General features: G+C 37.4%; 1 protein-coding gene across 1 annotated transcript in view; it reads left to right on the top strand.

The window, feature by feature from the left end:
* Positions 1 to 12,494, top strand: part of LOC140151036 (cobalamin trafficking protein CblD-like) — a 69,112-nt gene that overhangs the window by 3,030 nt on the left and 53,588 nt on the right. Inside the window, 4 exon segments of the mRNA XM_072173228.1 lie at positions 6,895 to 6,939; positions 8,963 to 9,107; positions 10,996 to 11,219; positions 11,521 to 11,662. Coding sequence (XP_072029329.1) covers positions 6,931 to 6,939; positions 8,963 to 9,107; positions 10,996 to 11,219; positions 11,521 to 11,662 — 520 coding nt within the window. The 5' untranslated portion in view covers positions 6,895 to 6,930.

The raw sequence follows: 12,494 nt of genomic DNA, 5'->3' as shown, positions 1-12,494 counted from the left end.
CAAAATGCGCTAAAATGTGTGATCCCCTGTTCAATGCAAGACACGAAAAAACATCGGTAAAACGATGGCATGTCAATCAATTACGACCGACTTCCGGTTCATTTCCGGGTTCATTTCCAGTTTCTGGAAAAAATAAAAAATAAAGATGGCGACCATCACAAATTGTCAATCGAAATGTCGAAAGCAAGGGTAAATTTCCCCACATTATGCTTGATTTAATGATCGTTATTTGTATTTTGATGTACATTTATAAGTGAAATTAGAACCAATATTGCGTGAATTTTCTTGTAAATGCTGCCGATTTGGGGCATAAAATCGTAAGTTTTAACTTTAAGCTTATCGATGGGGCAAAATCGTGAACATTCTCGATGGAACCCAAAATGCGCTTTGGACACCCAAATGCGCGAAAATGTGTGCTTTTGCGCGAACCGCGCAAAACTCCGGTGCCTACGATAGCACCTTTTTTAATGGAACTGCTATCAAAATCTCTGAAATTCCATGTAGTCTCTCATCACCAAAAAAATCATATATTTGGTCAAGTGAAGTATAGACAACATATTTAGGAAGGTTTCCTTCTTAAAAGCTTCTTTTAAATTTCAATGTAAATTTGTATTGCCGGTTTAGGCCATTTTGACTGACTAGCAAATGTGTTAACTGAGGTTTCCATGTCATACCTACATCGTGTTTAGCGTGAAAAGAACCCCTTGGTCGACCATGGCGGGGGGTTACGGCAAAATGGGATGTTAGTTGTTACTGATATTTTGCTATTTCTTGTTTTCCATTAAAATATCCATTATAGACAATTCGAACAGTGCAATACGCATAAACGTACGTAATATAAACAATTTTTATTATACTTATTTCAAACAAAATATATTTTATTATTATTTGTTCCAAGAAAGAATTTCCAACAACTGAGGAGTCAAATTTTACTACAGTTAATTTCCCGACTCCCAAACAAAATTTATAAGTCATTTTTTTAACCACATTCCACTGCATACATTTTCAAAATATCGTGCTCACATTCGTGGAATTATTTATCGACAAGCTGCTCAAAAAATAGCATAATTTGCTGAAAACTGAATCAATTCCCATCGAATTTTTTTTTCAGTGGGCGCCATGATGCTTATTAATATTCTGCCTTAAAAGGTCATAGGTTGCGATTTGCATAATTCGGAAAACTCTGGAAACTCCGCTGCTAAATTTCATTCATAAATCCAAATTATGGTGCAGTGGTGACGTCATCTAAAAATGAGCCATCTGCGCTTGCGCCAAGTGAAAATAACAGTGGTCATTTACACACTGCCGAATGCATACTTCGATAATGTCCTCTCATGGTAGTTTTCACGTTATAACAGGACTTCCTTCAATCACCGGACTTTAGGGTACGGTGAGAAATAATAATTACGAATATTTAATAATGTCTGTAAATTGCAAGACATCCTCTAATGTAAGAAAGTCCGGTAAAAAGTCTGTGCGCCCGTACTGACATACGAAGTCACAAACTCACAAACTTCAATATGCACTTCAAATACAGCAGACCAGCTGTTAATTATTACCGATCCTGTAGAATAACTTACATAATCGTCCATTTCATGGAATCCCGTTGCTCAGATTTGCCCATTTCATTTTTATCTGTCAAATGCGCTGTGGATGTGCTCCATAAATCACAGGTGTGAAACTGACTTTATACCACTCACTCGCTTTAGCAGAAAAGCAAGCCTCGTGGCGCTGGGGCATGACGTCATCGTGGACGTATGCAAAATTTCCGACGGGCGTCATATAACCCGTATTGTGATTGGTTGCAAAAGCAATTCTTTGAAATCGTAAGCCAATCAATGAACGCGACGGCCTTTTACGGTATTAATTAATGTGACTCTCCAGTTAAGTACGTCTAACCTGATTGGTTTACAAAACTACTTTGATAATTGCTAAGCCAGTCAGCGTGCTCGATGCAACAACCTCGTAGAGGTTTTCGAGAGGCGAATTCACGTAGTGATCCAGCGATCGAGTATAAATTCAGCTTGACAACTGCTCTCGCACGAGATCGCAGGTGCAATAACAATACATGGACACAATCACTGTCATTTACACAATGGAATAATGAATTATTTATGACATGCATCGGCTGGATTTTACGATTGAGGTAAGGTTTTTGGCCTGTCCCTGCGTGAATATCCTTAGTTTTCAGCATCAAAGATACTTGCGATGACCAGTTTTACTTTTAGCCCTTTCTTATGGGTTTCACTGCCTACATGTAGTAAGCTTTTGCAAGATGTTTTCCTTCTGAAATCATGAGGTGTCAGGTCTTAAAGGAGTATTTTGTGATCCTAGCATCCTCTTTTTATCAATAGATATCCACGAAAAAAGCATATTCCCAAAATTTCAGTTGATTCTGATTTTGCGAGTTATGCATGATTTATGTGTATTACAGTCCTCCATAGTCTAGACAATGCGTTATAATTTCGTTCAGAAGGGGCTAAGGGACGCCAGGTAACCTATTGTTGTTACACAGTAATGCTTTCTTCAATTGCAAGTCCGGCTACCAGGGACCCGGGCACTGTAGACACAATACCCGGGACTGTCACCTTGAAATTACCAGAAAGTACGTCCCGGTACCCGGGACTGTACCCGGGATGTACAATCAGTCGTCCCGGTAGCGGGGCCATGAATATACTTAAATTTTGGATTTGCTGATTAAAAACATTGAAAATTAATACAGCACTTTGAAACCCGGCTGGCATGGGAGGGGACAGTACCAGGGGTTTCACCCACAATTTGTGCCCCGGTACCCGGGACAATACCTGGGGCATAGCGGGGATTATTACAATTGCCTTTGGTAATCTCCCCCGCTACGTCCCCGCTGTGCCCGGGTCCCTGGTAGCCGGGCTTACAATTGACGGAAGCATAAGTAGTAATAAGGGTTTATAGGATTAGCTTGACAAGAAAATACCAAGGTTACCTGGCGTCCTGTAGCCGCTTGTTTTCGTTCTGGTATACCAGAACGAAATTCAAATTTCATGATATCTTTGCTAAATTTAAAAACAAATTTAATCTGCAAGAAATTTTTAGTAGAAAGTCATTCTAAGGCTGGCATTTTCGGTCGGGCTCGCGGGTAGCCCCGGTACCTGCCCGAGATTACATTACCCTGCCCGCCGTGCCCGGGTACCCGAAATTCAAATAAAATTCATGGTTGACCTAACACGGGAGCACGTGTGGCCGAGTGGATAAGGCGCCCGACTCACAATACATAGGTTGTGAGTTCGAGCCCCGCTCGTGCCAACGTGTTGTGTCCTTGGACAAGGCACTTTATCCTCATTGCCTACTGGGGGATGTGGTTGGGTTGGATTGGATGTTTGTATAGTTGTTTGTTTCAATGTTGCAATATTGGCGCTGATTAAGCTGCTGCCTGCAAATTGCACTGTGTCTGTTTAGGTGTGTTTAATGTACAATTCTAGCAATTTGACCTGCGGGTCACCTTTAGAGTTTGAAATAAAACCTTCCTTTTTTTAACAAAAAAAAAAAATTTAGACGATGTTTTGTGTTTTAATATGAAAATTGATACTTTGTTTTCATGTCATATTTATTAATGATATCAAAATGCATTCAAATTCAATGCATTTTGATATCATTAATAGAGTAACATATGAAAACAAAGTATCAATTTTCATATTAAAAACACAAAACATTGTGCAAATTTTTTTAAATTTTTTATTTTTAGGTCAACCATGAATGATCGTAGCATTTAGGTCTAGGTCCAGGGACACTACAAAACCGAAAAAATAAATAACTTAAAAAAATAACTTGGCAGGTCATCCCCTCAGATTTTGCTGAAAATCATTTCTAGCATACCTCTATGGCAATAATGAACACATGGAAAAAATTAGCACTCAACTCCAAGCGGTTTCGGAGATACGGCTTGTCAAAATTTCACCCAGACCCCCCCTTTTTGCTCTCGCAAGTCGTGTTGTTGAATTTGTCACGTTTTGGAACACTCATATTTTGACTTTAATAGGAAAAAGATATTAAGCTGAAAATTGCTACCTAGAGTGACTTTCACCCAAATACGCAAAATTTGGCCTTAAAACAGTGTAGTGCAGTGCTTCCACTTTGAAAGTTATGGGTCTCCCAAAACCCCTTTTCGTTTTGTCATTTCACCGTGTTCAGTTTCCAGACCCAGGGGTTCAAATTCGCAATCAATTGCGGGAACCAGTTTAGGTTCTCGCAAATGGCTTTTGCGAGAACCTTTGGTTCTGATCAGAACCAGGCTTTCGATTCCTGCAAAATATTGAGAAAAAAAAACCCGGTAAAATCATAATACCCTATAAATAGGGGGGAATTTGAATGCAACTTACTATAACATTATTAATAACAAAACCAAGTTGATTATCTTTAAGGTGTTTTTTTAAAAGCAGCTGTTTCAACTTTGAATCCTGAAAGTAATTTTTAGTTTAACGAACGTAAAATTTACAAGGAATTATGGAATGGAGTATTGATTTGGACAACAAAACAATTGAGAATCATTCAAAAATAAACTACTCACCAGACTTGAAATAAATCTAATTTTAAAACTTTTTAATAACCATGCAAAAAAGTGAAGTTAACTTGCAACTTTAGTTTTTGAGAACTTAAACGCCTGCACAAAAAGTAACACAGCTGTGGTGTTATAAATACGCCTAGGCTTAGCTTCAGAATTAAGTATAATTTGAACATTATAGTAGTACACTGACTACACAGCAAGCTCAGCAACTTTCTTTAAGCTTATTAAACTTCGACTATCGCTGTGACTTACGTATCGTGCATTAATGAGACCTCAACATAACATTCATGTATTAAATATAGTGCATATTTACACCCGTATGAGTTCTATTTTTGGAGAATTTGAGGCCGCGGATGACCCAATTTGCTACTGCTAGCTACGCGATGAAGAGATGTCAAAACATGAAAATATACCATATACCGCAATACCCCTAATTTCACTCGATATCTATTTACATTTATTCATACCTAAATTTATTACAAATTTCCTTAAATGTTCGCTAAAAATTGCTTAAAATAGCTTTTGTATGTACTGTTATATGATTCGCAATTTTAAACCATATCTTTTCAAATGAAATGCAAATTAAATTAAATTAAATTTATTCCACGTATTATTTTGTACATCGGGTAAAGGGTGAGCATGTGTATGTAATAAATGACGACGTCATTTGACGATTAATTATTCATGTTACGATTAATTATTCATGTTTACCAGACACTTTTGTAAGAAAGAGGTGCCGTGATTGGTGGAAATAGGCAAGGTGAAAGTGATACAAACCAATGAAGGAGACGCTTTCATTACTTGCGAGGTCACGGCTATTATTATGGGGGTGATCGGTTGTAAACACGAAAATTACATGGGCCATGGATTTCATGCTCACTGTGCTTTCTGTTCGTGATCGTACAATAAATTGACAGCTAAAATGATGAAATCTTTGCCTTTTCCCCCAAACATTTCAGAATTATATATTTTTTTAATGCACTAATGATGTTATTTTAGGTGAGCACATGCGTGTAATTTATATAATAAGCTTTAAATTGACGATGCCATTTAATGATTAATTATTCATGTCATGATTAATTATTCATATGACCCGAGTCTTTGGTAAGAAAGAGTTGCTGTGATTGGTGGAAATATGTGAGATGAAAGTGATTTAACCAATGACATAGACGCTTTTATTACTAGCGAGGTCATATCTATTATTATGGGATGGTGGGTTGAAAACACAGGCCAGGGCGAAACTTTCACGCTCTGTTCGTGATCGTACAATATAAAGTAATCGACAGCTAAAATGATGAAAACTTTTTCCCCCAACATTTCAGAATTATATTCATGGATTAAGGGGTACTACACCCCTGTGGTAAATTTGTGACTATTTTTGCATTTTTCTCAAAAATAATAACACACTGGTAACAAAAGTTATGTATATTATTGGGGCAAGGAATCCAATTACTACAACGAAATTTCAGTGACTCAAGACAAGCGGTTCAGTATGTATGATAGGAAATGAGGTACATCCAAACGGTACCTCTTTTCTTATCATAAATAACGTACCACTTGTCTTGAGTCACTGAAATTCCAGTGTAGTACCCCCTTAATGAGATTATTAAATCACATTTCCGTTGCAGTAAAAAAAGGTAAAAATAACACAAAATGTGATCTTAGACTTCAAGCTTGTGCGCGAACCAATTTTGGTTCGCCTAGTTGCAACCCAGCGAGAACCTTCACGGGAACTGGTTCGCAGGTTCGCGTCGGATTTGAAACCCTGAGACCCCACTCGTACTCTTAAATAGATATCAGAGAATGTTCAAACTTGATAAAAATACTTAATAGGCCAATATCTTTCCCCTGAAACAACAACAGACCACTGATACCTATAATTAAATTGTAGCTTGGACCCAAAGTTTACTCCGCAAAATGAAATCCTGAAAACACCGCCCCACCAGTTGACCTTTGACCCCGCAGATGAATTCCGACAAATTTGAAACTTGCACCATGAATGCTTAAACACTTATTCTACATCTGTATTTGTATATCCATGAAAGTATGACAAGTTTGCGTCCACAACTTACTCATCAATAGTCGAAATAAAGTTTCATATATCCTTTGAATTGAAGTAATAAGTGAATTAAATTGGTACCAGTATTGACAATTTTATTTGTTTTTATGTCAGCAAAAAGTCCATTTTCAAACAGTAATTTCTGGCAATCCAAATTGAACCACAGATCGCTGTGGGATAAAAACAAAATGGCACCCTAGTTTGTTATCTATATTGAATTCTGTGATACAACTTTGTTCATTTCTTGTTTGCAATTAAAAGATGTGTGATTATTGTGATATTTTGTCTCTTTCAGGGTTTTTCAGAGGGCAGTCAAGTCCCAACACGCAAGATGGCCAAGGTAAGATGCACAGGATTGGGCTAATCTAATTGAAATCCATACACCACCATGGAAGATATGACCGCAATCCTCCACACAGGGTGTGAATTTCAAATGGGATTACCTGAATGGATGACTCCATTTACTTGAGTCTACACTCCTTGTGTAGGATATTAGGATCATATCTTTCATAGGGTGTGTATGGAACAGGTCCATTTCCTTCAGAAACTTGAGAATTTGTTGTGAAGGTACTATAAAGTTCTATCATGTGATAGTCTGACAAGGGAATGATACTGAGATTTACATGTAGTATCTAGAATAAGGGACAATATGGAGTTAGCATCATTGTATCATGACTATGGTTGAGGATGGTGAATTAGACTATGCCATAGTCTATTTTTGATAAATAAAAGCATGTTAATCATGATGAAAGCATTCAGTTGAACTCGAAATTATACTGATATTTAATACATCAAAATACTAGTATAAAATTGTTATGAAAAAGTTAATATAATTATATTAGTGACAGTAAAAGTAAAGTGGCTTATATTATTGAATGCAACATATCATAATGTCATAATTGTATTGGCACTTCAGTACTGAACAATTCTGATTTTAGAATCTGCCAGTTTATTACCGTACTGACGCGAGTATAGTCCCACCCTGTTTTTGGGTGAACATTTTTCAAAATTGGGGGGTGGGACTATACTCGAATTTCAAAAAAAAAAAAAAAAAAATTTTTTAAATTTTTTTTTTTTTTTAAAGTTTTTTATTTTTCGGTTTTAGTGTCCTAGACCTAGACCTAAATGCTAGATCATTCATGGTTGACCTAAAAAAAAAATTAAAAAAAAAAATTTCAAGATATTTTGTATTTTTAATATGAAAATTGATAATTTTTATTCATGTCATAGTCTATTCATGATTTCAAAATGCATTGAATTTGAATGCATTTTGAAATCATTAATAGGTTATGACATGAATACCAAGTATCAATTTTCATATTAAAAATACAAAATATCTTGAAATTTTTTATTTTTTATATTTTTTTAGGTCAACCATGAATGATCCTAGCATTTAGGTCTAGGTCTAGGGACACTCCAAAGCCGAAAAAATAAATAACTTACAAAAAAAAAAAAAAAAATTAAAATTTTTTTTTTTTTTTTTTTAATTTCTGAAATTTTTCGAAAATTTGGGGGTGGGACTTTACTCGAAGGTGGGACTATACTCGCGTCAGTACGGTAATCGCGAAATTCCAGGTTAAAAATAGACTATGGACATTCAATTAAAAACGTGATTTTGAACAGGCAAAGTCCCTAACACTCACACTGTCAATCATACTTGTTTATCAATCAAATTTAACCGCAAGCAAATACAAGACGCGCTCATTGACTTACTGACGCGTTCATGCAAGTACACAACACAAAGGCGGCGAGGGCCACATACTTGTGTACCATGTAGTTATTAATGGTAATGACAGGTACCGGAGGATTTAAACCATAACGAGATCTGGGCGACCAATCACAAGCCAGATCCATTTAAAGATGCATTACATCATCGCCAATTTTAGTAGGCCAGATTTCGACAATCTCATCCATAGAAGCTCATAGACAGCCGTGTTAAGCATGTAAACCGCAATCCAATGTCAGTAGTCCACTTGGGAAGCTAACAAACAGAGGGAGTAGGGTGACTGAAAAGATCAGATGTGAAAATCTATCAATTGTGCACACATTAATTAAATCAGAGTTTTAAGCTTAAATACAATATCCAGAGTATGCACAATGGGCAAGTGGACTACGGGGTAGTCTAATGGTGAATTGGTTATCTTTGGTTTGTTTGATTGATTTGTTTGTTTTTAGTTTTCATACAAGGGGATTCAGTGTAAGCATGTGTGTTTCAAATAGCCAGTGACTTGCAAACTTGGCTTCCAGGCTGGTAGAATTGCATTAATCACATGTGCAACTGGCTGGAAGCAATGTAGCTTCTTCAATGAGACTACAGTATTTATATTCATACATTGTTTTTATGATATTTTTGATATCTCTAGCTGTTAGCCCGTCAGAGGCTAAAGACATACATGCCTGGTCTACGCTTCCTTCAAGCAGTGGTCTTCCAGAGAGCAAACTTATCTACATGTAACCAGGGAGGAGCTAGACAGATATACTCAGATGCTGAAGATACAGATACCGATGGTGAGTAATAGGCCTGTTATCGACACATAATTTCTAATTCAACACTTCGTCTGGGAAAAAATACGACAATCGACACATGTCGAAATGAGATTTAAAAATGCTGAAAAAAAGTTGATAGATAAGCTTAAATCACGCCGATATACGTTACGATTGCCGACTTCAGGTGTAAACATACAATGTACTTCCTGGTTCGTTCTACTTCAGGGTTCGGGTGAACTTCGGGAGGTAATTTTTGACTTTCCGATGAAAACATGATCGTACGGTAAGCTTATTCGGACAAAATAACATGGAAATTTCATTTTTTTTGTTTCGTAAAAGCACAATTTATTTTAACATGTCGGATTTAGGGTCATATCGACGATAATACGACACATACGACAGTCGATAACAGGCCTAGTGAGTAAGCCAGCCAGCCTCACTACTTGAGAGATAACCGTAGACTAAAGTGGTGGGCAATCCATATTGACTGGTTCAATTTTCCAAGTGTAATTGAGTCTTCTTTTTATCAAGTAAACTAGTTCTAATCCATAGTAAGGTTTAGCCATAAAACTTTGGTATCTCACTGGACTGTATGTAGCATTTTGTGACCCAGTTCTTTTACTGAGTACTCAATAAACAGGGCATGTACATCACACAGTGTCATCGCCTCGATATCTTCATGGCAGAATTCGCCATGGTAGGTTGAATCCACAGCCACGCATGGCCATTTTGTTCCGACGCATAATGAGCCGAGGGACATCCGACTAAGGCTACTGACAATAGCCTGGTAATTGACCTCTCTGTGTGTGAGTGAGCATGTATATATGCCATGATGAGGTCAATCGTCATCTGCTTTTAGACTGCCTCCACGGGAGCGAGTGCAGCTAGCCTACGCTGCGATATAGTTTGGCACATATAAAATCAGAATATTTTTGAGTTCAAGACGCACGCTTCTTTCTCAAGACGCTAGCTAACGACTATCATATCCGTTGAACACATAAATTCAAGTGCAAGGAACAAAATCTGGCTTCTTTAGACTAAATCAATTACGGGAGATATTCATAATTTTCTACCCCGGTATCCAAAGATTTATCGTCTGAATATCAAATCGTGCATAGCACATTCACATGTATCGATCCCGGGTATTCATTTCAGTATCTCTGCTGTATAATGTAATTATTAACCGGGCGATGTCGGTGTGCATCAGCAAATGCAGAACTCCCCAGAGGGCAACATTTCTGTAGGTGCTATGTTACTCACACAGTTTAAATTTGTGCATGAAGGAGGTACGCAGGTGATGACTGAAACTTTATATCAGTTTATATTTGTGACACGATCTGGTCCATGGGGGCCAAAGGAGGCATGTTTGAAAATTGAGTTACTATGATTTTAACCTTATAAAAACATTAGGCTATCATATACTGAAAACACCAAATGTCTAGCATACTTCGTTCTAAAGTTATGAAGTTTTGTGATGTCTATTTTCTTAATGTATTTTATTGTTTTTTGCTCCATAGTTTTGCCTTTATCTCATTTCATATTTTCCGCCTTTGGCCCCCAAGGACCAGATTGTGTCACATTGATAGGTTAATAACTGCACACTATTTGTTGAGAGAGATATTTGACATGCTAATGCATACACACTGAGATGTTGATGCTTGAGCCCTACAGGGAGGGGCGGTGGAGTGTTTAAGAAAACTGAACTTAAAAAGTTCATAACTTTGCAAAATGTAACCAAATATGTCAGGGGACTGTGGGGATTGTTTCAGTAAACATAAATTAAGCAAGTTAGAAATGGTAATAAGTACTCAAATTTCAAAATTGCTGACTTTGGTGTGAATGGACCAGCCGACCAGATCATGTCACATGTTTTAACAAAACATTAAAATATTATATATTTTTTCAACAGAAATCCCCCATGTACTGTTGCCAGATCCATCACTAGGACCTTTGGCCAATAAGGATCCACGCTTTCCCCTTACTGGTAATGTAGGTGTTGCCAGCAACCTGTATCCTCACCCACAGAATTCAGCACCAGTGACTCCAAGAAGATTGCCAGATGTACTTACATGTCTTACACCTCAGGATAGGCATACAATAGTGCTAAGTCAGTTTTTGGACGCAGCAGCTGAGGTATGCATGGTTGCGTTTTGCCTTTTTAAAAATGTAATCGTCTTCAATAACCCTAAACCTACCACACATACAAAACCATACACCTGGGGAGGGGGAGTGGGTTACCAAGGCAATGCATGGTTGTTAGGGTTAAACCTTGATCGATTTTGCTAGGTTATGTTTAAACCAGGGATTTTCTGGCGGGCTCAAGGAACGAAATTTTCAAAATGCATTGGAATTTGTATCCATTTTGAAATCATTGAGTATGAATATGAACACAAATTATCATTTTGCATATTAAAAACACTAACATTTCTTTCAGGCTGAGGAGGAAGCGGAAGATGCTGAAATGGAAGCCGTTGATAAAGCACTACAAAATCCAGAAGCCGATGACAAAGCACTACAAAATCACCCATCAGCATTAGAGTGTATATCACAGGAATGTCCAAATACACTTAGGAAGAGTAAGTTTGTTGTGCAGTGTGCATTGTGGAAGTCAAACTTCTAGCTTATCATTCCTTTAATAATTTTAAAACTTCTAACAGGGGCCTAGTTTAAATCACGTATAAACATGACAGATACCTGGCAAGGGTGAAAATAAGAGAGCTTGAACCAGGGGCCACTTCGGCAAAAAAAGTACCCCCTGGTTCACCAAAATTTGAAGAAATCAAGGGCCACTTCCATTTACCAAGGGGCCAATAAAAATAAAGATATGCTGGATGGGTTAAATAAGCACTATATTTGCTTTGAATTTGATACTTTTTAGTTCAATATCCAGGGGGCCAGTTTTGTGAGAAAAATGTCCCCTGGTCAACTACAAATGAGATGGTACCAGGGGCCATTGCAGAGTTTCTGGGGGCCAAGCGGCTCCCGTCTCATGCTTAATTTCACCCTTGATACCTGGGCAATATATCATATACCTGCATTCTCTCTAATTAATGCCCCTGGGGTGTTACATTTTCCAAAATTGAGTGTATTGATTAGAGGTCTTTTTTACAATGTTAATTCCCATTAAAAACATTGAAAGTACCATCTGTCAGTGCTGCGGTGCTCCATATATAATACAGAATTCCTACAAATGCTGTAAACATTGTTGATTAACAATGGCTGCCGCCACATGGATACCTTGAAATTGGTGGTTGTTTCGACACTGCTGGTACTGTGTGATATTTTCACAGCATTTATCACAATTTGGTTGACAAAAATATTTGGGACTTTTATTAGAGGGGACTTATTTAGGGCTCTTTTTGAAATTCCCTTACACAGGAAGGTGTGCGCCATCCTGCAGCTTTCCTG

Source organism: Amphiura filiformis, chromosome 4 (genome assembly GCF_039555335.1).
Source record: "Amphiura filiformis chromosome 4, Afil_fr2py, whole genome shotgun sequence".
Classification (NCBI taxonomy): domain Eukaryota; kingdom Metazoa; phylum Echinodermata; class Ophiuroidea; order Amphilepidida; family Amphiuridae; genus Amphiura; species Amphiura filiformis.
Note: the sequence above shows the minus strand (reverse complement) of the source record. Positions and strands in the feature narration are given on the sequence as shown.